General features: G+C 41.2%; 2 protein-coding genes across 4 annotated transcripts in view; one reads left to right on the top strand and one right to left on the bottom strand.

Annotated features, from left to right (window-relative positions):
- Window positions 1-1563: 1563 nt before the first annotated feature.
- ABITRAM (actin binding transcription modulator) lies at window positions 1564-8059 on the bottom strand. The gene is made up of 6 exons (XM_060609107.3): window positions 7905-8059; window positions 6467-6518; window positions 5631-5760; window positions 2932-3008; window positions 2783-2852; window positions 1564-2689 (listed from the first exon to the last, which is right to left on the bottom strand). The coding sequence occupies exons 1-6, from the start codon at window positions 7981-7983 to the stop codon at window positions 2552-2554; spliced, it is 546 nt and encodes a 181-aa protein (XP_060465090.1). The 5' UTR covers window positions 7984-8059; the 3' UTR covers window positions 1564-2551.
- Window positions 8060-8306: 247 nt separating this feature from the next.
- Window positions 8307-24918, top strand: part of ELP1 (elongator acetyltransferase complex subunit 1) — a 58686-nt gene continuing 42074 nt past the window's right edge. For 2 of the 3 annotated variants that reach the window (XM_078436602.2, XM_078436603.2), the window contains exons 1-10: window positions 8307-8555; window positions 11931-12093; window positions 12912-13064; window positions 13286-13367; window positions 14107-14187; window positions 17429-17514; window positions 19219-19315; window positions 19636-19726; window positions 21041-21164; window positions 22466-22559. In XM_078436602.2, coding sequence (XP_078292728.2) covers window positions 11944-12093; window positions 12912-13064; window positions 13286-13367; window positions 14107-14187; window positions 17429-17514; window positions 19219-19315; window positions 19636-19726; window positions 21041-21164; window positions 22466-22559 — 958 coding nt within the window. In that variant the 5' untranslated portion in view covers window positions 8307-8555; window positions 11931-11943. The remainder of the gene's footprint in view (window positions 8556-11930; window positions 12094-12911; window positions 13065-13285; window positions 13368-14106; window positions 14188-17428; window positions 17515-19218; window positions 19316-19635; window positions 19727-21040; window positions 21165-22465; window positions 22560-24918) is intronic. The other variant, XR_013551702.2, reaches the window with a different exon arrangement.

The raw sequence follows: 24918 nt of genomic DNA, 5'->3' as shown, positions 1-24918 counted from the left end.
GACAGTTTAATCCAAAGAAGCTGCTTTGAATATGTGCTCACCTTTGGCCTAAAATACCTTAATCTCCTCTTTTCTCTTTTTATTTAAGCTTACCATCTAGAACATTAATTTTCAGCGGAAAACATATAGTCGACTGGGTGAACCCAGGGGTTTCCTTAAATCTGTGGATTCTTCAATTGCTCTGTGCACCGATTGTGACTGGCCTCTTTGCTGTCCTGTCACAGATCATCCATGCTACGAGCACACATTTGTTCTCTAACACGCATTTCATAGCACAGGTGTCTCTTGGGCTGCATGTGTCCCTCCCTCATTCCCAAACGCAGGGTCATGGAGCTCACTCCACGGAATCCTATAGGAGCTCACTAGGAGATGGCTCTCACTTCTCCTTCCACCATAGCTGGCCAGTCTGCTTCAATATTAGCTGGAATCCTAAGCCTATCTTACTGGTGTAAAAAAAATAGTCTTTGAACTATCCTTTTCTGTGCTGACTGATGGAATGGAAAACATGAGAGTAATGGAACCGAGAGGTTTTAAAATAAATTCTGAATAATCGTTCATTTTGTATATGTGCCTTTGGAATGTTCATTATAAAACAAACAAACAAACATTTTACATCTTTTTAATTTTAGGGTTTAAAGCTTTTCTTGTTTTTGTTTGGTGTGGGGTTTTGATTGAAGGATCTGGTTTATATGTTCTGTCCTTATGGTAAACTTCATTTTGAACTCTTTTGATAGTGCTTATATCCCAGTGCTTTGAAATTCATTTTGAAATCTGATAGGACATGTCAGTTGCCAAATGGTGGTAGTTATATAAGCTTGTCTGATGATCGTTATCTGGGTCATCCATCACAATCAATATTCACAAGATCCTGAAGAACCACAGTACTACCAATTAGTCGCTATTTTATCGAAGGAAACTAAACTTACTGTAAGCCTTCAGGAGAAAATGGGATACATTCAGCTTGGTCAGTGCCCTGTATAAAATTATCAAGCATGGTTTTTATGCCCTGAAACCAAAATATTCTTGAAAACTACAAGGGAAGTAATGGGAGAACAGTGTGAGGTAATGTTATATGTAAAATACATATGTGTATATTACATACATACATACAGTGTGTATACACACACACACACACACACACACAATTACTATTTACTGTCTTTAGTATCTTTGTTTTATGGTGTCTTCAGCTACTCAAAATGGGGATCTGCTCGTTTGTGCTTAGATTTTCAGCTCACGGCACCATTGACGTAGGTGTTTGTAGAGTTACTACCTATATTGTGTCTGGTGCATATATTTAGGGGATAGTCATGCTGGCACTCAAGTCAAGAAGTTTTTCTTGTGAGTCAAAAATAACTTGTAGATTTACAGAATACTTTTACGTTCCTGAAATGAGAATATTCTGCTAAGTTCAGGTGGGGTGAGGAAGGGATGACTCATGACTTCAACAGCATGAGGATCCAAAACCAAAGGAATTCACAAGTAAAAGGCGAAAGGTTTATGCGATCTGAAGAGAAACCTGAGCATGCAAAGGAGTTCACAAGTAAGGTGATTTCTTCTGTATTAAATTAAATCTTCTGTTTTATTTACAGAGATCTTTAAATGTACACATATTGCAGCGCTGAAGAAAAAATTACAATTTAAGAAGCCCTTTTATTTGAAATTTAGTGTAAATAAAGACACAATCTTAAGCCATTATTCAGTTTTGTTTTTAGTTTAGATGATGTAAAGGTTTTTGTTCCATGCAAAGGCATGTGTGTCTTGGGGTTACAGCAACCTCTTGGCCGGCTACCCCGTAGCTAGAGCGTGAGACTGAGCGACTACAACACTGTATCAGCGCACTTTCCCGCTAGGAGAGCCTCTTCCTGATTCCGTCGTTTAGGAAAGCCACAGTGTTCCATTCGATTTGGTTGCAGAGAGGAAGGCCACCCCAGAGGTGTAAGGGGCAGAGGGGGTATAGTCTACACTCTGCCTCTCCCCTACAACCTAGAGGAAGAAGAGCTGGGGCTGAAGGGGCGGCACTAGCATTTTTGGTAGCGTCCGTCAGACAAAGATTCAGTAAAAAGGCCCAATTGTTTACCTTCAAACGGAGGGAAAATTGAGGCAAAAACAATGATCATGCCATAACATTTCAAACAGAAGTGTGTCAAAATGTAGTATTCACCAACGGGTTACAGGATGACGGGTAAATTATTTTTACTTTGCTACTTAAAACATAGGTGTCTTGTCCAAATTTTCCTCAAAGTGCTTTTGTTTGTTTGTTTTTAATCCAATAAAAAGAAAACCAAAAAAAACATCCCTTGCTTGACGATTGTTACGTAAAAGCAAAAGGAGAATTGAGTGAGTACCTGGGCAGGACAGAGGACCAAACAGGAACTGAGGCTTGTTAGACAAGACAAAGACAGGAAAGTAGGTTAAGTTTTAAGATGAGACGTGTCTGTGGATGGCTGGGTGTGAAGCATGCTTCACACGTGCTGGGTCTTGAGAGCTCCGATCGCTCAGGCCAGGGAAGTGTGCGCATGCTGTGCTGTGTGTTACTCCTTTGCGGTCCTCATGATGTGGCTGTCGTGGCAGTGATGCGCCTCACCACGACTTCTTCATACTGTTTTTGTGTCAGTAACCCATCTGTTATGCTCTTACTTTCTTCAAATTTGGGCAGCACAACTGCAATGTAGCCTTCAGTGGATGGCTAGAAAGGAAATAGAAGATTTAGTACTGTCAGATGTGTAAAATCAGGTAAAAAGTATGTGGGTGGGATCATACTTTTTTCTCCCCACTTTACCTTCTCTTGTAGAATAGATGGCTTATGGAGAATGTTTTCATTCACTTCCATCAACCGTCCTCTGACACAGCTATTTAAAAAAAAAACTGTTTTGAAGAAAAATATTACCTCCCTTGTTTCTTCTAAATTGTGGTTAAAAAGTAACTCACCTAGATATGGTGTATTCTTCTCCATCTGAGCAGTAAATCTTACACAGAGGTGCAAGCTCTGTTAGAAACTGTGCCCCCTGATAATAAAAGGGAAGAAGTTATTAAGTAGTGTATGTGTTCACTTTCCTTTGAGAGGCAGCCCTCAGTGTTAGAATATATTCCTGGAGCTAGTGTTTTAAATAAAAATGACTTTAGTACAGAAAAAATATTCATTTATTCAAACATTTATGTAAGTGCCTACTATAGGGCAGCTATAATCGTAGGCTCTAGGGGAAAGAGCAGACTAAGACACCTGAGGTAAAGCGTACTTTAAAGATTAAGAATATATTTTATCAACTTTAACAGTATGGAGGTTCCTCACAAAACTAAAAATAGAACTACCCTACGACCCAGCAATTGCACTGCTAGGCATTTATCCAGGGGATACAGGTGTGCTGTTTCGAAGGGACACATGACTATCAACATTAGCAAAATATGGAAAGAGCCCAAATGTCCATCGCTGGATGAATGGATAAAGAAGATGTATATATATACAATGGAGTACTACTCGGCAATCAAAAAGAATGGAATCTCGCCATTTGCAACTACTTGGATGGAACTAGAGGATATTATGCTAAGCGAAACTAGAGAAAGACAGATATATGACTGGAATGAGGAATTTAAGACACAAAACAAATGAACATAAGGGAAGGGAAACAAAAATAATATAAAAACACAGAAGGGACAAAACATAAGAGACTCTTAAATATGGAGAACAAACAGAGGGTTACTGGAGGGTTTGTGGAAGGGGGGGATGGGCTAAATGGGTAAGGGGCATTAAGGAATCTACCCCTGAAATCATTGTTGCACTATATGCTAACTAACTTGGATGTAAATTAACAAAAGAAAAAAAGAAAAAAAAAAACTTAAAAAAAAAAAAAGAATGTATTTTATCAACTGTAAATGAGAAAGTTAGACATGGCCACGTAAAGATTTCAAAAGTGTAAGAAAATCCATCAATAAGCAATAACGTAAAATTCAACATGACAGAGTATGACAGTAATATTATACAAAGTTACTTTCATTAAGACCTAACTTATTTTTTATATTAGAACTTACTAGATAAAGGAACATCTTTATTAGGGTTAATTACTAACACTGCTTGAAGCAGTTATATTTTTCTAATTAAAAAGGATTCACTTTGAGGAAAGTTTAGAAAAAGAAAAAAGTTTTAAATAGCAAATAAGAATAGTTTACCCATTATCCTGTAACCCAGAATACTGCGTTTTGACATTCATCTGTTGGAAGGTTAAGGCATGGCTGTTGTTTCATGTACTCTACTATATGGGTGTGTCTGGGGGAGGTTCTGACAAATATCTACAAGGAAGCTCATGGGGAACCCCTGCATGCATGTCTCACATGTTGCTCATTTTCCCAGAAATTTTTCCTACAGTGAACATGGGTATTTGAGGTCAAGATGCTATTCTCCATGACCTCTCTACCACTCAAAACATTGGATAGCACACAGACGCTACCACAACTGGCTTTAGTCCTCCACACGTGGGTATTTCATTTCAAAATACTAGTCAGTGTGACTCCTCACTTCCCGAGGAGGGCTGAGGATTTGTCCCTGAGGGTGTGTCCATCACTGGGTCTGTATTAAAAGAGCAGAAATGTTTTGACCCCTTTTGTATCACCTCCCTTGGGAGAATCAACGATTGGCAGTGCTGAGATTCAATCACATCTTATCTGTAGTGGGTTCCACATTTAGGTACTTCTCTATTCTTCAACAGTAACAATAGTGTTACTATTTTGGACAAAGATTTATCATAGGAACCTCACAAGCACTAGCTGTTATACTTGTAATTTGCAGACTTTATTTTTTAAGAAAGGTTCGTGCTTTTCTAAGTCCATGTGCTTCGTGAGCAAGGAAAAATTAATACTTGTAAGGTATGTTATTAGGGAATTTCAGGCCTACAAAGGGGAGTATAGACAGGGTCTCCTAGAACGATGAGGGTAATTAGCAGAAACTCTTAGTATCAAGTCAGAAAATGAAGGAGCTAAATCATCCACTGAAACTTTCCTATCCTGTAGCTATGTCAGGAGACTTCAGTATGTTACTGAATTGTCCTTGGTGTGATGCTCTCTTTTAATAAAATGTGTCCACCCTGCCTAGAGTTGTAGAGGGTAGAGAGAACATTACAACTGTTACAAGGTGCTAAGGTGACTGGATCTGTATCAAATTGGCAAAGATGAAAGAATGGAAAATGGTGAGGAGCAAATACTGTTTTTTTTTTTTCAGACTTTTTTCCCCACTATCTCAGGATATTTTTAAATTTATATTTGAAAATACATGTTAAAGAAGAGTTGGTCACCTAAGTTTTAGACAACTCAAGATGCTGGCTTCATAAAACTAGAAGAGACAAAAATATCTTGTTATATTGGTATTAAAGTTGTCCTTTCAAAGGTCCGCCTTCTCCATCCTCCACCCTGGGAGTGACAGGAATGGTGGCACAAAACCGAAAATATGACAAATCCTTTTCCTCCTGAAATACCTCATTTTTTGGTCTAAGAATTTCTTTAAGGTTAAGGTATTCTTAAAATTAGCACATCAAACTGTCAGGGAAGTATGCTGAGCACATATCCCTGGATTCTAAGACTGACTGGATCTGTCACTACTATGACATTGAAGATTTAAGTGGACAATTACAGGAACGTACCCGCTTAAATTTCCCAGAGACCTTGTTCTGAAGTCTACTACAGTTGGTGCTGATTTGATAGGAAATGCTTTTGATTGTTTTTCCACTTTGAAGAACTGGATGAGATTCTGCCAATGTGATGACACATATGCTGTAAGGAGCAAAAATGTGGTGCTGTGTTATTGTTTGGAAGAATTCTTCCTCATACGACACAGTACTCCTACTCACACTATTGTTTTCCCCCATTTTCCTCTGGCTACTGCTGGAACTTAACTAAGACGGGAAGGCAATAATAAAAGAGGAGAAGTGAGGGGGCGCCTGGCTGGCTCAGTCGGTTAAACGTCCGACTTCGGCTCAGGTCATGATCTCATGGTTCGTGGGTTCGAGCCCCGCATTGGGCTCTGTGCTGACAGCTCAGAGCTTGGAGCCTGTTTTAGATTCTGTGTCTCCCTCTCTCTCTCTGCCCCTCCCCCACTCACGTTCTGTCTCCCTCTGTCTCAAAAATAAATAAATATTTTAAAAAGTTAAAAAAAGAGCGGGGGGGGGGGGGTGGATAAGTGAGACTGAATTTCCTTCCCAGAAAAAAGAAGAGCTTTAAAGTCATTAGGTAGCACTGAGGTTGATGAGAAGGAAGGCATGCCCTCTCCATGAGGGTCCTCCATTTGGATGTTTGGTTAACCAAGTTTGTTTGGAGTAGACACTGAAAGGCTCATTCTTGACAGCCCAACTCTTATAATAAATGCCATTTCAACATAGTGTTAGATAATCATTTAATGACCATTTGTTCAATCCAAGACCATACCAGGCTACAATACCAGAAACTTTTTTTTATAATTTAAAATTCCCAATTTGCTTACCGATTGGAGTGCTGTAGTATACAGTGGTCCTCACAGGGTTTGCCTTTGACATCTAGAAGAATGAATGACTGTTGATTGGTGGGTCGGCATTTACTCCCACTGTGTGGTACTTTCTTTGGTTTGTACAGGTAATTCTGAAGATTGAACACATACTGATCCTTGGTATCCCTTTATTACCCAAAAAGATATACATAAAGGCTTCCTGTAAAGTATTTAAAGGGACCTGGCCCAGAAAGAATCATTCATTCAATATTAAAGTGATTGTGATGGAAACCAATTTGACAATAAATTTCATATATTGAAAAAAATATATTAAAGTGTTTGCTACCTCTTTGCTCCATCCTCACTTGAAAATGAGTACACTCGGGGACGCCTGAGTGACTTAGTTGGTTAAGCATCGGACTTTGGCTCAGCTCACGATTTCACGGTCTGTGGATTTGAGCCCTACATGTCCTCTGTGCTGACAGCTCAGAGCCTGGAGCCTGCTTCGGATTGTGTCTCCCTCCCTCTCTGGCCCTCCCCCATTCATTCTCTCTCACTCACTCAAAAATAAACATTTATATATAGATAGATAGATAGATAGATAGATAGATAGATAGATGGATATTTAAAATGAGTACACTCATTATTTCTATTAGAAAAAGTGCCATTAGCAATGCATTCTTTATATAATACAGTAGCATATGTTTTGTTAGTCAATTTTAGAGTGACCAACTCTTTCTGATCTACCCAAGACGGTCTTGATGTTAGCTCTGAAAGTCTCAGATTCTGGGAAACACCTCAGTTTGGCTACAAAATTATATACCACAATATTTAAAAAAATGAGTACACCGATTATCCCTGAATGAAAGGGAGCAAGTAGGGCCTAGAGAAGAGTCCTCAACGATGCTCGCACCACTGATATGTACTGCGTACACAAAGCAGTACAACAGGATACCTACCTCCAACTGATACGTGTATGGTACTGGCAACTTTTAGTAAAACTGTTAGATTCTGCTTTCCAAATGCCTCTATTCGAACCCACCTCTTCTCTCCATCCCTGCGTCTATTATAGTTTTCGACCTCATTTAAATCATTGTGTGTATGGCCACTGCTATAGGATCGAGCCCGTCGAAGCTTTTCAGGCCCTCACGGCGAATGCAATCCAGCCCCTCCCTTCCTTGGTGGGGACCTCACCTTAGACTAGTATCTTATCGCAAGCGACCCACCCTTGAACTCGCACTGCATCGCCAGCCCCAGAGTGCGCCCGGCTGTATCTCAGGGCCCTGAGTCTGCAATTGCCACTCCTTCCGTCTAGAAGAGAACAGAGAGATCCAGTTCCTCCAGACGTGGCGAGGAAGCACCGGGGCGCGCGCCCGTGGCTTATGATCTGTCACCACCGTCCCTACAACATCAGGCCAATGCGGCCGAACAGAGACCTACATCATTCCCCTCTTACCGGCTTTGTACCAACGAGTGAAGTAACGATCCACGAGCGAAGGCACTGCGGGTCCCTCTGCCCCGGGGTCGGTAGCCATGGCGACCACGGTCGCCACTACCACCGCTTTCCGGGACCCGAGCACTTCCTCTTTGTTCGCCCGAGGCGAGGACGTACTTCCGGCGCGCGGGTCGCGGCGTGCGCACGCGTGCTGCTCTCCTGGCCCGGCAGATTCCGCCACCGAAGCTTCTCAGTACGGTGCTTTGAAGTCAGACGTCAAATTGGGGACCGAATATAGTAGTGTGGGCGGGAGGGCAGAGGGACAGAGGCGGAGGGGAGGCACAGCTCCCCACCCTACCTTGCCGGGGCTACGGAGAAGGCCGGCCACGCCTCCGCCTCCTCGTGACGTCACTCCCGCGCCAATGTTGGTGTGTCCCGTCTGCTTCGCACGCTCTTTGCAGTCTTACGGGTTGTCCCTTCGACCCCTCTCCAGCCACTCCTCCCGTGGGTCCAGCGGCCCGGGGCCCCAATTCGCGTCCGGAAAGCTGGAGAGCCGCGGGCCGAAAGGGGCGTGTGTGCAGCCCCGGGCGGGCTCCGGAAGGGCAGGCTGCGCGTGGCTGAGGAGGCGAGGGCAGAGCACCGCTGTTTGCGGATCCTCGCAGCGTGGCGCAGGTGAGCATTCGAACGACTCACTCCGGGCGGGCACGGAACCTGGCGTGTCCTCAAGGGGTGTCCTGATGAAGAGGACCCCCGAGCGTGCAAACTCTCCCTGCTGCAGGAAACCCGGGAGTGGAGTATGGCGTGATAACCTTTGCCCTTAAATTCTCTTTTTGGAGACTTGCCATCAGCGCCATCCGGGGTCTGCGGCAAGCGGCATGCTGGGGAAGACGTGTTGCTCCCCGGTCGGCACATTGACCAGCCTCCGGATTCCTTGCAGGAGGGGACAATACCGCTGAACAATTAATGCACCAAATAAAGCGAATCAGTTAATGTGCGACTGTTAGTGAATTGGATTTGTGTTGCGCGCTGCTTCTGGCATCTTTTTTCGTGGAGGTGCCCCCTGCGCTTCTCGACCTAATGTGGTATATTATGTGGTCCTCTCTCTCTTTAAACTGTGACCTCTTTGTAGGCAGTGACAGAGTCCTCTCTTGTCTTCAGATCCTAGCACTTACCAAGAGCTTAGTAGGTGTTTGTGTAGGCCACAAACCGGGTCATGGGATTAATTAGATATTGTGCAAAGAATTGAAACTGTATTGACAGCAACAGAGCTAACCAGTGAATAGTTTAATATTAAATATGAGCAAAAAGGAGGGAAAGACTGTTTTCATCTTGGGGGACAGAGAGAACAGAAATGCCATGTCCTCAAGCAGGAGGAACTCACTTGAATAGGATAATAGCAGTACTTCGATTTCCAGGTTGTGTTTGATGTGCTTGTGAGACATCCTGGTGATAATAGCAGAAGGTTGAAAATGTGGGTTCGTTGTTCACTTTGGGGACGGTCAGAGCGAGACATTTAGATCTAGTCAGCACATTTGTGAGCTGCCTGGTACTTGTAGTCATGGGCACAATAATTAGCCAAGAGGCGAAAGACTGGAGGAGTTGCCAGAAATTTCATAGAGGATGATGGGTGTGAAAAGTTAAAGAAGTTTTTTGAGCTTAGAAGGGTTGGGTTGGTGCGAGGTAAATTAATAGCTCACCTTTGTCGGTGATTTTGGAAGCTCTGTGACTTGAGAACTCCAGTTGTTTGCTATGTTTGTCACGCAGGGTCCAATCAGGAAAGTAGAAACCACACAATATTTCAACTGAATTTAGCATGAAGAATTGGTTAAGTAGCTATTTGAGGAATAAGAAGCAAAAGAAAGCAGTGAGGTAACATAAAATGTGAACTGATGAAAGTAGCTGTAACACTTAGCTTAGGGCTTAGGTTCAAAACAAGGGAAGATGGAGTTATCATGACCTAATCTTGGAGGAGAGGCATCGTAAAACTGGACTCTGACTTCAGGTGTTGATGACTCCGAAATTCAGAAGAGTCCTGTGTTCTGGATTTCAGTGTCTGGAGAGAGACTGCCGGGTTAGTGCTCGTGTCGTTTGGAGTGGGGCTGATGAGGTTGGTGCTGGGAGTGCCAGGGACTGGGACCAAGGGCCCCTCAAGGATGGAGGCCCATTGCTGGGACGACAGTGACTGGTGTAGCAAGATAACAGGAAAAAGTCTTCAGCTCTTTCCGTCTGAATCCTCCATATTCTTATCCTGGGGTCTCTCGACCCCAGGGATATACAGGTTTTTGGTTAATAGAGTCCAAGTTCACAGGAGGCATAGGAAGACATTTGATGATCTGATAATAGCGACAGTAACAGCGTGATTATTAGATAAACTGGCATCAAAGACACACTGGAGACTCTACATTGGACCCCTTTGCCCATCTGTTCTCTTTTCTTCCTTCTCTATCACTCGCTTACTCCTCTGTACCCAGGCATTCTCTCATCTCACATCTAGCCATCCTTTCAGATCTGTGTCAGTGGTCATCTGTATGATGTTTAAAGATAAAGATATGTAATTTTTAAATTTCTTGAAAAACCAAGCTTTCTATCTAGAGTTAGATCTAAATTAAAAACCTACCTGATGTAATATCAGTTCAAATAATTTCCAGAAGCTCTTGAATATAAATGTCACCAAAGCTTACAAAACCATTGTTGGCCTTGATTTTCTTCCTCACTCCCACCATGTGATGTATGGTCTTGCCTTCCTCTTAACCCACATTACATGTTGTACTTTCATATTACACTTACCATTATGTGCTGTAGTAGTATGAAGATGAACTCGTCTTTATTCTTGCATTGTCGTATGTATGAAATGCAAGATGAGAGAATTCATCTTGGATTAAGGTGATAATAAAATTAAGGTGATAATAAGGCCATTGTGGTCTGTATGTTGCTACCCCTAACATAAATTAGGGACTTCCAGTTATAAACTGTATAAACTTTAAAGGTATCTGAATATAAATATCCAGTATGTTAAAATTCATTTGTTTTTTTCTCTTAGCTAATGTTATATATTTAAGCAGGTTTGATTTTGCCAGACCAGAGTAGGTTTCCTATTTATCATTCTTTTTTCACCTTTTCTATTGCACTGATAAAAACCAGGCCAGGAAAGCCAAATTATGTGAAGTAGTTATATCAAGTTAACAAGCTCCTCAATATTTATTGGTCATTGTGAGTGCCGTAATATCGTAGTGCCTTTTTTCCCTCTCTGTATAAAAGTATATACTGTATAAAATTTATATATCTGTATAAAAGTATAAAAGTATATACTTTTATTAAAAAATATCAGTATTTATTTTTTAAATGAACATGGAAAACTAGTTTACAAAGAAATTTACCTGGTAATATTAAAGCCATTTTATTCTAGATTTTATTCAACTGATAGGATATGTATACTGATTTTTATATGATTTTATTTTATTATTTTTTAAATGTTTATTTTGAGACAGAGAGAGAGTGTGCAACGGGGGGAGAGGCAGGGAGAGAGGGAGAGAATCCCAAGCAGGTTCCACGCTGTCATCACAGAACCTGACGTGGGGCTTAATCTATGAGCTTTGAGATCATGATTGGGCGCTCAACAAACTGAGCCACCCAGACACCCCTGATTTTATAAATCAGTCAGGTTATAAAGATACTCAAATATGCAAAAATAAGATGTTTTCTTATTTATTTTGATCTTTTCAACTTTCCTGAGGAATAACTGATGTTAAATCTTTTTGAAGAAAAATTTTAAAGTTGAGGATCTTGCCTCTCCCAAAGGGTAAAAACATAAAGTAGATTTCAGAACCTCCGTTTGTAGACCATAAGTAAACAAAATGAGTTGGTGAGGTTGTGACCACAACCCTCTGTGGGTTCGGATTAGGTCTTTTTCTTTTTTTCTTGGTTATTCTAACTACCATGTCCCTGCCCCTATATCATTTTGCTTAATTTGAGTGTCATTTGTCACTATTAAGCAGTTCCTTTCTCTCAGAGTAAGAATTCTTCATCAAGAGATATTTGTACTTTCAGGAATTGCTTCATCATGAGAAATCTAAAGTTACTTCGGACCCTGGAGTTCAGGGATATTCAGGCTCCAGGGAAACCTCAGTGCTTTTCTCTCCGAACTGAACAGAGGACAGTGCTCATTGGCTCAGACCATGGACTGATAGAAATAGACCCTGTCACAAGAGAAGTAAGTTACTTTTTCCAAACTTACTTCCCCCATAATCCTTATTTTAAATCTTACTGAATTTGTATCCTCCTAAATGAATATTCCCATTGCCTTAATATTGATGTCATATTAGATATTACTTGAATAGTAACCTGCCTTTAACTCTACTTGTGTTTCAAATGTAAGTTGGCAAAACTCTGACGTTATATTTTGTGTGGGTGCTCTACTTTTTACCCCTTCTATCATGTAAATACTGTTTATAACAGTGGATCACAACTGGGAATGCAAATGAAAATTGCAAATTTAAAAGCTCTTTGAGTTGATTCTGATATCTTCCCTTAACTATATTTTGCTACTTATGTATTTTAGGTAATTACATTCTTAGTTCTTTTCCCCTATACTATAGAAATTTCAGAAAACCATAGTTACTAGCTTTATATTTTATTGGGCATTTTTTTGAGACCAGGCTTCTTGCTTTTGTTTAGTATTTGTTTGGCAAAAAGTCCCATAAACTACCTTTTTTTTTTTTTTCGTGTTATTTTTAAGCAGTCTCTATCCCCAGCATGGGGCTTGAATCTACAACCCCGAGATTTAAGAGTCACGTGTTCCACTGACTGAGCCAGCCAGGCATCCCCACGAACTATTTGTTTTGTTGTTAAAGATTGTAGGGTTGTAATATTTCTCAAATGAAGGTTTGGATTTTAATCTAGAAAAAAAAAATTTTGAAAACTTTTATATTAGAAAAGAAGCATCAAAAAGTCATTTATTTTTGGAAATGTTATGAATTGGTCTTGAAAGTCTATTGGCCTAACTTGCTAATGTGTTTGTTTTGGTGAAAGGTGAAAAATGAAATTTCTTTAGTGGCGGAAGGCTTTCTTCCAGAGGACGGAAGTGGCTGCATTGTTGGCATTCAGGACTTGCTGGATCAGGAGTCTGTGTGTGTGGCCACAGCCTCCGGAGATGTCATACTCTGCAATCTCAGCACATGCCAGGTAAGTGGAAGGGTCCAGTGAGGAGGAAATCTCCAGCAGCCTCAAGCCACGTGTTTTGTGTAGAAGTTGAAAAAATCAGGAGCCATAATATTTAAGCATTTTGCAAATGAGAGTCTTTGCATTATGTATTTCTTGACAAAAAGTTGTTGGCCTGGCTGTAGCTGTACTGTAGCTATATGTTAGCTGTATTTCTAAAGCTCACTTTTGTCTACTGATGGCAGCTGGAATGTGTGGGGAGTGTGGCCAGTGGCATCTCCGTCATGAGTTGGAGTCCTGACCAAGAACTGGTGCTTCTTGCTACAGGTAAGCTTGTCCCTGGTCTCTCGCTCTGACTTTTATAAAACGGGACTCATAATACCTTAAAGGCTTAAGTTTTGGGGTACTTATTCAGAAAATTTCTTTGAACAGTGATAGCATCGTTATAATCTAGAGGGAATTTGTTCTTTTTGACTTAAACTTCACCTCTTAGTATATTGTTTTAAAAAATTATTTCTCATAACTGTTTCAATTTTTGGAAATGAGAAACAGTCCTAAAACTTGGAAAATCTCTGAGGTCCACAGTAAAATTGTCAGCAATATTTAATCTATTCCAAGAGCAAGAATTGTTATTAAACAGATTCTAAAGACTGCTCTTCCAGCTCTTTCAGGACCTCTTCAGAAGCTCTTGAAAACTACTTTTTTTCCCCTTTGAGTCTGTTCATTCTAGATGAGCTTCTGTAAATTGGCACCCCTGATGAGGTATGTATTTGAAGAGATAACCTTGGTGAAGTGTGAAGTTAGTGGAGGAGGGCTGGTGGACTTTCATGTTAGCTTTCATAAACAGTTGAGAATAAGCACCAGGTAACTTACCTAGGCAGGCAGAGCTGTTTTGTTGTTTTTTTCCTTCAAATGAGAGTCAAAATATTTTGAGCGAATTGTGCCTTTCCTGTTCTCACTCTAAACTCCTCCACTCCAGCCCTGTAGCTTCCAGTGCTGTAGATACTTATGAAATAGCACATTTGTTATGTGAAAACAAAATCATTCTTGTTTGTGCCCACCCAAGGTCAACAGACCCTAATTATGATGACAAAAGACTTTGAGCCCATCATGGAACAGAAGATCCACCAGGATGATTTTGGTGAAAGTGAGTATAGCTTTCTTTGAAACATTTTGTGACCTGAAGTTCCTCTCAGGTTTGATCATTTTCAGAAACCCAAAGAACTATGAAAGGTGAAGCTTCATGCATCAGTGTCTGGTAGCCCAGGTCCTTTAGCCCTTTCCAGACCATACAAGGCATTCCTCCGGTGTTTGCGGCTCTGAGAGTTCAGGTTGCCAGTAACCTGGGGAATAGAAATCTGCTTAATGTCACCTGCATAGTTGTTACCAAACCTCAGGGCAGGCTTAGGCTGGGGCTTCAATGAAAGGAACTGTGCTAGCAAAAATAAAGCGAGCATTTCTGGGGTACAGTTTTGGGGCAAAAACAAGAGAGGTGGGATAGAAGGCCGATTTCTTTGTTCCTACTGATTGGACCCGAATCTCCATTTTCATGGGAACCATCAGATTGTTTTCTTCCTAAGATGTAGCTGATGTGTGGGAGTATTGAAAGGGGAGAAGAGAGGAGATGTTTATTGAGTATAGGAAGCTCTGGCCATCACAAAGGCACCAGGTAGATGGCCCGGTTGAGGAAAGGGATGGGGGAGAAGGGATTTTAACTTTTACTGATTACTGACCTCATGCCTTCTTGTTCTCCCAACTCTGAGAAGTCATTTAGAAAGTTGCTACTCATTTGTTTATTCAAAAATAATTTATTCAGAGATAATTTTTGAGTAGGTACTGTGAACACAGCAGTGTGTTTGGTGGTGTGGATAATTCAGATTTTCCTTTAAGGAGTCCCATAATAACATGTGTAGGTATTAGGGTAGTGTGAGGGGAAGGGAGCAATGGAGAGGGAGGACTTGAGAAGGCTGGCTTGAGCTGAGTCTTGGCTAAATTGGTGTGGGGTAGGTGACAGTTGAGGGTAGGGGTGTGGTGTAAGCAAGGAAATTCATCCATTCCCAGGCATGGATGCTTCATAGACACGACATGGCTTACTCAGGCAGCCGTGAGTACTGTTGTATTGCTGCTGGCAGGACATGAGTGTGAATTGAAATAGACAGGATAGATTTTGATTAAATTTGGACAGGTTTTGATGATGCCGGATTTATTGGTTGATTGGTAGAGAGGGAAGAGACTGGAGACAGGGTGATCAGATAGGGGTAGTAAAAGAAACGGGTAAGAGATAAGGAAGGTGAATGTGGGGCCGAAAGGTGGAATGAATTCAGGAAAAATTTGATTTTCGGGGAGGACGGGGATACGTTTTTAGAATTATCTGAGAAATGTTTTTGGAATACGTATACATGATTCCCCTCCTGTCTTCACCAATTAGAAATAGTAGTTAGAATGTGAAATAAACGGGTTTGGGTATGTAAGGTGAGGAGGAAAGAGTTTAGTGGGGCTCCAGTCAGAAGCTCAGGTGATGGGAATAAAGATGACAGTAACTGAGAGGGAAGGTAGGGAAGTGCTGACTTGTAAGCGGTAGATGGTGAGTTCTGTTCTGGATTTATTTAAGGGCCATGTGGGATCACCATGTGGAGTAGGCAAATATAAGGGGTTGAAGCTCAGGAGAGGTCAGAGATGTGGATTGGGAGTCAGTGGCATGTAGGGAATCTTTACAGTCTTGGGAGGAGGTAAACTTACTCAGGAGCAGGTGTGGTGCTGGAAGAGTCTAGGATCTAGGGTGGGACTCCTGGGCATCCTTTTTGAGGACAGCCACAGAGGGAGTAACCAGCACACCTTTGGATGACAAAGTGCACTCGGCCTGGCTAATCCCACTGACTTTTTCAGAAGAAACTTAATAATAGAGTGTAAGTCAAGGGAGAGGGGGTCCAAGTCAGGGTCGTAGGTCTTAGACATATATTTGTCTCATCACTCTGTGATTGTGGTGAATAGATATTTTCCCTGTAACCCAGGGGTTGACAAACTTGTTCTGTGAAGGGCGGGATAGCAGTTATTTTCAGCTTTGCAGGCCACATGGCCTCTGTTGTAGTTACTCACCTCTGCTGTTTTAGCGTGAAAGCAGTTACAGACAATACATAAAAGAATGGGCATGGCTGTGTTTCAATAAAAATTTATTTGTAAATGTAGATACAGGCTGTAGTTTACTGATCCCTGCTCTCACCCCATCACTTATTGTCTGATCCCATTGGAAAAGTTCTTTTGCTTCATTCGTTGGTCCTTTACATCTCTGGAAACTCTGAGATAGAAGCACAGGGCTGTGCACCAGGGTAAGCATTGCTGTTCATAGACAGATGCAAGGTGTGGTATTGTAGTACTCCCATGTACCCATGCAGAGCACACAGGAATTGGTCATGCTGACCTGTAATATATAGAAATTACGAGGGGGAGGGGAAGGAAAAACAAAAAAAAAAGAGGTTAGAGACGGAGGGAACCAAACCATAAGAGACTCTTAAAAACTGAGAACAAACAGGGTTGATGGGGGGTGGGAGGGACGGGAGGGTGGGTGATGGGTATTGAGGAGGGTACCTGTTGGGATGAGCACTGGGTGTTATGTGGAAACCAATTTGACAATAAATTTCATATTTAAAAAAAAAAATTACGAACAGCTCTGCTTCGTCAGAATCAATGGCAGGAGGGAAGTATTGGGTCCTGGATCTGCCTGATGCTTCCAGAGACATGTCAGTAGTACCTGTTGCAGGCGGATGCCTGATCCCGCCTACTGGAACAGAGGGTTGCATTATTTCAGCACCTGACTGCATACTTTATGCAAGAGAAACATTGTGATTTAGAGAGAACCTTAGGCTGGAAGGTGGACAGCCTGTGTTCCAATTTTGGCTTCTGCCAAATTTAGAGGGTCTCATTTTTTATCTATGTGAGGAGTGAATTCCTTAATCTACAGTCCCCACCACCACGGACAGGAAGGTTGGATACATTTAGTTGACCAAATAATTATAATCAGAATTTTATTCCTAGCTCTTGTGTTGAGTTTAATGTTCTTATCCATGGATGTATCTCGTAAATTCTTCATGTTTCATTCTTACTTGTGAAGTGGGATTGTTGACTGTCCTTGAGGGAATTTAGAATATATGAGATGACAGTGAAGTGCTTTCCAAAATAAGACCATTTCAGATTCTTCAAAAATCACTGCTGTGTATGATATGGAACATTGGTTTTCAAATATTGAGTGCTAGTCAGTTTATTGAGAGGTCTCAGAGGACCCAAGTAATTGCCAGTGACCTACTTAATGAAGAATAGCAGTGGAACTGTTTTTATTTCATTTCATGTAGCTTATTGATTGTCTTGCCTGTTCTCTATCAATTGCTTTCTAGGCAAGTTTATCACTGTGGGATGGGGCAGGAAGGAGACACAGTTCCATGGATCAGAAGGTCGGCAAGCGGCCTTTCAGGTGCAAATGGTAAGATTGGTCTGATGGAAACAACCTTGACTGGAACAAATACAAGTTTTGCCAACTACCGGGAGCTCTTAGGTGTCCTGTTAGAGGCTGATAATGGGTAGAGCTCTTCTGCTTTAGTAAAACTGAAACTTTAGAGCCCTCGGAATGAGTCATTCTAGAAAGACCCCTTTTCCTTTCTTATTGCCAAGTTGCTTTGTATTTTTTTTTTCAGCGTAAGAATAATTATAACTAATACTCAGTTTAAAAAATATATCATCACAGATAGAAATGAAGTATTTTGTGTATCCCTCCCAGATACTCTTCCTTTCCTCCCCAGAAAGAGCTGCTATCCTGCATTCACTGTAGATCATTCTTATGTATGTTTTTATATTTTTCCTACATACGTAAGTTAGGTACTTTTTCTGATTTTTCCCTTTGGATGAAACTCTGTTTTCCTTTTCTCTGAATACATTTTTTTCCTTTTTTCTGAATACATTTTGAAGGTAGAACTATCAGAGTTATTGATAATGGATTAAATGTGGAATGAGAAGAAAGAATGATCCCAAGATTTGGGCTGAGCAAATAGAAAAGCATATTACTTGTATCCATGTAGACGTTTCCATGAGCTCCGTGGGACAGGCGGATCAATAATGCGCCGCTTGTCATTTACATTTTCCATCTTTACTGATTGCTGGCTACAATCCGTGTGACTCCTATTTCATCTCAGCCTTTCACTAGGGGAAGGGTTTGTGTTCTTTGCCAATTGAGAATATGTCTTGTTAGGCTGCCTTGTGTATTCCCCGCTGTGCGGAGTGTGGTGCTCCTGCCATTCTGCTGCCCCCTGTCACGGGAGTGTGATAATGATTGCTCAGGTGATCTTTTGTCCCCTAGCCTGCAAATTTGGCCTCTGCCTTCAAGACTTCAAGACCTTCAGGACTGGGATATAAGTGGTGCTAGAGCCCTTTCTTTTTTTTTTTTTTTTTTTTTTTTTTTAAATTTTTTTTTCAACGTTTTTTATTTATTTTTGGGACAGAGAGACACAGAGCATGAACGGGGGAGGGGCAGAGAGAGAGGGAGACACAGAATCGGAAACAGGCTCCAGGCTCCGAGCCATCAGCCCAGAGCCTGACGCGGGGCTCGAACTCACGGACCGCGAGATCGTGACCTGGCTGAAGTCGGACGCTTAACCGACTGCGCCACCCAGGCGCCCCATCCCTTTCTTGCTCCTGTACTGCGGAACACAGAACTCTTCCGTGTTTGCATCATTGCTGCTGGCTTTATTGCCTCTGATTTTTCTCTTCCTACCTTCCTCTCATCTTTTTAACTTGTCTCTGCACTGTTGTAAAGCTTATACAGTAATCAGATAACCAGAACTCTACCCCTTTACATTTAGATAAACAGAACATCTATTTTCCTTACCGTAGTTACCCAGTAGATTCCTCAGTTCATTATGTTTAATATCAGATCTGCAGCTCTTTTCCTCTGTTGCTGTGCTTGGAGGCCGCTTTTTTTATGTGTGAAGATGGATTTTGTTTTGGTTTCTTGGTTTCTTGATGATTTCTGGGTCTGAGAAGCCTTCTAGAAGAGGACCTGAGGATTCTATGAAGTTGGTTTTCTAGATAGCTTAAATGTCATGTAAAAGATTTAACTTTAATAGTCTGGGGCTTGTTTGATTTGGGGCCATTTAAGTCCCCCAGTAACACTTGTGTTTCTTCCTCTCTTTAGTACGAGTTGGCTTTGCCCTGGGATGACCATAGACCACAAGTGACCTGGCGTGGTGACGGCCAGTTTTTTGCTGTGAGTGTTGTTTGCCCAGAGACAGGTATGGAAATAAATTGCAGTTAAAGAAAATATTTTTTATTTTATTATTAAGTTCAAGAAGGTTTTCTTCTTAGGCTTTTTAAAATTATACATATGAGGTGCTGCTTTAGATTTTAAGTGAATTTAGAGCTAAGAACTAAAAGAATTCTTTGAGGTCATCTGCTCCAGCCTCCTACTTGTGGGTACAAATTCTTAACAAGATTAATCTAATTAGCTTCGTAAAACCATGGCAGTTTTTATTAACAAGATGTTGGAACAGTTCTGACTTGACAACATTTTAAGTGTGTCTGTTTCTTTATTTTAACTCTACCTGCCACCCAGGAGCCCGGAAAGTGAGGGTATGGAACCGAGAGTTTGCTTTACAGTCCACCAGTGAGCCTGTGGCAGGACTGGGACCAGCTCTGGCTTGGAAGTGAGTGCGAGAAGAAACCTTGTAACTTCTTCCTCAGCGAATATTTTGGAACTGGGGTGGGGGTGGTGATACCTGTTGGGTACAGGCGTTTATATAACACAAAAGGATATTAACTTTTACTCATTTGGCTGTAGGCCCATATCTCTCTCTTTGTAGTTTTTCTGAAGTCTGAATTCAATTTGAATAGTAGATTCACAGCTTCTTCACAGATGTCATTCCAAGATACACACATTTTACAGCTTATAGGGAGCTTCTGTATGAAATCCTTGTGTATAACAGAAAATGGTGCTTAGAAGGGAAGTCACAGTCTGCAAAGCTCTCAGGGGCAGTGGAGCTTTGGTGAAAATTAGGAAAAGGGCTTTTTTCTCAGCACAAGCCGCAAGCTCTTAGGCCAGAGGGTTCTGTTTGCTGAGGAACATGCAGGCTGGATCTGGGCCCAGTAAACTTCTTGCTTAGTGTCCGCAACTGCCCTGGTTAAAGACAGAAGTGTCTCCTCTGTCTCAGTAGCATCTGTTATATGCCAAACCCCTAGGTCTCTGAGTTTCAGACATCTTTTTCCCACCTGTATTTGAGTGACAATTGGATGACAGAGCAAAGAGAGAAAGGTATTGAAGTTAAAGCTATAGAGACAGATACGAACAGGATGAGGTGACTGGGATGTTTTAAGTAGGCTGAGAAGTCTTTTTTTTTTTTTTTTTTTTTTTAATTTTTTTTTTTCAATGTTTTTTATTTATTTTGGGGACAGAGAGAGACAGAGCATGAACGGGGGAGGGGCAGAGAGAGAGGGAGACACAGAATCGGAAACAGGCTCCAGGCTCCGAGCCATCAGCCCAGAGCCCGACGCGGGGCTCGAACTCACGGACCGCGAGATCGTGACCTGGCTGAAGTTGGACGCTTAACCGACTGCGCCACCCAGGCGCCCCAGGCTGAGAAGTCTTAAATACCTGTCTGAGCATGGCATAGTTGCTGAAGTCATAGATAGAAGGAGAAATACATTATGTTTTTATGGGATGTAATATTTAGAATAGAATAGTTTAAATAATGCATTGGTTTTTTAAAAAGTCACACTGGTGCAGTCTAAATCTGTAGTCTTGGGGGACAGATGGAGCCTTTGAGCAAATCACGAAGAGGCACTCTATTCCCTGGGCAGGTGGAGTACGTCACTAATGTGAACTGCTTGCCAAGAGTCACATGGGCTTTAAACCTTCCTTGGGTAGAGGTTTTCTGTTGGAAAAATCGTTTCTCTGACTTTCGTCTTGTTCTTAGCAGTTGGCTGCACTTTTGGACATTCTGACACTCAATGTTTGCGTTAAGGCCCTCAGGTAGTTTGATTGCATCCACACAAGAGAAACCCAGTCAGCAGGATATTGTGTTTTTTGAGAAAAACGGCCTTCTTCATGGACATTTTACACTTCCTTTCCTCAAAGATGAGGTTAAGGTAAGTGCCTGAGTTGTTTCACCATCAAATTTAGGGGACTTTCCTCAGCTGTAGAGGTTTCTGTCTGATGTGGGCGTATAAAACAGAAGCTCCAGAGTAGATAGTAATAAAAATAGTGGCTTCTTATAACTGAATTTTTTGTTTTGAAGGATGTTTTACAAAGAAACGGCAGTCTTCTTACTCTAGTTAAAACATAGAAATAGAAATCCTAATTAGTATTGTTTATTTGGACAAAAACATAATGCTTCCAATGATAGATACTTTTCATTGATAACATTTAAACCTTAAGCCACTTGTGTACCATTAGGATTTTTACTGAAGCAGAAACACTGAATGGTGATCTTTAATTATGTAAACATAAAAATGATTTAAAATTATGTTACATTTATGGGGCACCTGGGTGGCTCAGTTAAGCGTCTGACTTCAGCTCAGGTCATGATCTTGTGATTCGTGAGTTTGAGCACCTCCCTCCCCCCCAATCAGGCTCTGTGCTGACAGCTCAGAACCTGGAGTCTGCTTCATATTCTGTCTCCCTCTCTCTCTCTGCCCCTCGCCTGCTCACGCTGTCTCTTTGTCAAAAATAAATAAATGTTAAAAAAATAAATACAATTATGTTACATTTAAATTAAGAACTTAAGCTAAAGGTTGAGAGAGGACTTTAATGAACTCCCATGTCCTTACTTTCAACAGATACTAGCATTTTGCAGAGCTGTTTTCATCCAATCACCCCTTTCTAGCCTAAACACACACACACACACACATACACACACGCACGCATGCACACACTCACACATTTTTGTTTCCTGGGGTTTTAATTTTAGAAATTGTATTTTTAATATCCATTTCTAACAGGTAAGAAAATACTTTTCTTTGTATAGCCAGAAATCCATGATCACACCTTACAAAATTAGTAATAATTCCTTAGTAGTACCTAATACCTAGTCCATATTCAAATTTCCCTGATTGTCTAAGACTGTTGACTTGCATTTGGTTGTTAAGTCTCTCTCTCTGTCTCTCTCTCTCTCTGTCTCTCTCTCTTTTTGGTTGTTAAGTCTCTTAAATTTTTAACCACAGTGCATTTTTTTTAAAGTCCCCTGCATATAATGATCTATTACGTAGATTTGTAGGTTCTGTAGGTTCATACTGATTTTGTATGTTCATACTGATTCTGTAGGTTTATAATTTATTGCTAGGGATCAGCTCAAGTGTTTGGTTTGTGAGAGCAGGGAATTTAGCTCTCGTAAAGATTATGAAATATGTACATAGTTAAAGGCCAGTGACATGTCTTTTTTCCCTACTAGGTAAACGGCCTGTTCTGGAATGCAGATTCCACTGTGCTTGCAGTTTGGCTGGAGGACCTTCAGAGGGAAGAAAATTGCACTCTAAAAACCTATGGTAAGACAGCACTAGTATCTCAGCTTTATGCCACATGAAATGTAATTGAAAGTAGGCTGTGGAGTTGCCTTTACCCCTTCTACTTAGTCCTGTAGTGGAATCAGAGATAACTGAGGGGGTAGGTGGAGATGAGGGAGTGGTTTGGTTTTGATTATTTATGAATTTTAGTCAGGTATCAGTCAGGGTTTTCTGTAGACATTAGACTCGGGGGACAGGCTGGCAGGTTGGAAATACAAGAGTTGATGTTGCAGTCTTGAGTCCCAAATCTGTAAGGACAGGCATGCAGTCTGGAAACTCGGGCAGGTTCTGTGTTACAGTCTGGAGGAAGAATTCCTTCTCTGGGAAACCTCAGTGTTTGCTCTTAAGGCCATAAACTCTTAAGGCCATAACTCTTTGCATGAGAGCTACCCACGAAATAATCTTTTGTTTTTAAAGTCAGTTGATTTTAAAGCGTGATCACATCTACAAAATACTTTCCAGCAACATCTAGACTAGTGTTTGATCAAATGGCTAGACAGCATAGCCTAGCCAAGTTGACATGTAAAATTAACCATCACAAGTCATTGCTTTCTCTGCATGGATGGTGTTATGCAGGAAGTTAAAGTGCTAGCCAAAGGAAAACTGTAGCAGCGAAAGACAAATGGCATTAGATATAAGTAAGAGTCGTCTGTATGCCTTTTTAACTGTAGATCACATCGTAAATATGTATTTTTCGGTGTGTGTGTAATATGTGAAAACATTAGAAAGTAAAGAGAAGAAACAAAAGTTATTCCATAATTCTTTTGCTCAGTAATGAGCACTGTTAAAATTTTCTTGTGTTCCATATTTTATGTGCGTGTATTGGTATGGCTGTGATCTCATTTTTGTTAAGTATATAGGCATGATACGTGTAGTTTTATAACTTGTTTTTACTAAGTCACAAACACGTTTCCATTTCACATACCCATCAGTGTAATTTTAAATTGCTGTATGGTATTTGTGCCACACCTTATTAAATCTCATGCTATTAGGCGTTGAAAGTTTTGTAATTTTTTCATATCAACAGCAATGCACCGAATCGTTTTGTTCATAAAGCATTCACTTATTTTTTAAGTGGCTTCCAAACTTTTAATCAACAGAACTTTTTCTTTAACTGGAATATTATTTAAAAGCTCATTTATTCATTCATTCATGACACAAACCTCAATGCTGGCTGCTCCGTTAGAAAAAAATTACTATCCAGGCCTCATCTCAGAGTTGGAGTCAGTGTGTTAGAATGGGGACCCAGGGCGCCTGGGTGGCTCAGTCGGTTAAGCGTCCGACTTCGGCTCAGGTCATGATCTCACGGTCCATGAGTTTGAGCCCCGCGTCGGGCTCTGTGCTGACAGCTCAGAGCCCGGAGCCTGTTTCAGATTCTGTGTCTCCCTCTCTCTCTGACCCTCCCCCGTTCATGCTCTGTCTCTCTCTGTCTCAAAAATAAATAAACGTTAAAAAAAAAAAAAAATTTAGAATGGGGACCATACATCAGTACTTAATTAAAAAATAGGGGCACCTGGGTGGCTCAGTCAGTTAAGTGTCTGATCTCGACTCAGGTCATGATCTCATGGTTCATGAGTTTGAGTCCTGCATCAGGCTCTGTGCTGACAGCTCAGAGCCTGGAGCCTGCTTCAGATTCTGTGTCTCCTTCCCTCTCTGCCCCTCCCTGCTTGTGCTCTGTCTCAAAAATAAATAAACATTAAAAAATTTTTAAAAAGCTCCCAGGCAATTGTTAATGTGCAGCCAGAGTTGAGAACCAGTTTTGAGCCAGGGTGTCAAGGGCTGGTGCTGTGATACGCTCAGGACAAAAGTGTTGCACAAGAAGTCACATCATCTGTCCTTATAGAGCATGAGTACGTGGTCTAACTTAGCAACCCACAGATAGGTAGAAGTGTTCTAATAGCTTAATTAGAGAACTAGGTTACATTCGCTGTGGTTGCTAGGTTAATTAAGAATTAGCAGGGAGAGGGCTGCCTGGGTGGCTCAGTCAGTTAAGTGTCAGACTAGGTTTCGGCTCATGTGATAATCTCATGGTTGGTGAGTTCAGGCCCTGCATCGAGCTCTGCACTGATATCACAGAGCCTGCTTGGGATTCTCTCTTTCCCCCTCTCTCTGCCTTCTCTGTTCTCTCTGTCTCCCAAATAAACAAAACAAACAAACAAAAAAATTAAAAAAAAAAGAGCAGGGAGATGTTTAAAGAAAAGAAATTCCTTAATACAGTTAAGGTATTTGTTTATATGTGTTTTCTCTTTAATAAAGGTTGGTTTCAACATGATCGGGTCTTTTCCCCCGAGCTTTATTGAGATTTAATTGCTATTACAACATTGTGTAAGTTCAAGATGTA

This window comes from Panthera onca, chromosome D4 (genome assembly GCF_046562875.1).
Source record: "Panthera onca isolate mPanOnc1 chromosome D4, mPanOnc1 haplotype 2, whole genome shotgun sequence".
NCBI classification, from domain to species: Eukaryota; Metazoa; Chordata; class Mammalia; order Carnivora; family Felidae; genus Panthera; species Panthera onca.
This window is presented reverse-complemented; position numbering and strand designations above follow the sequence as displayed.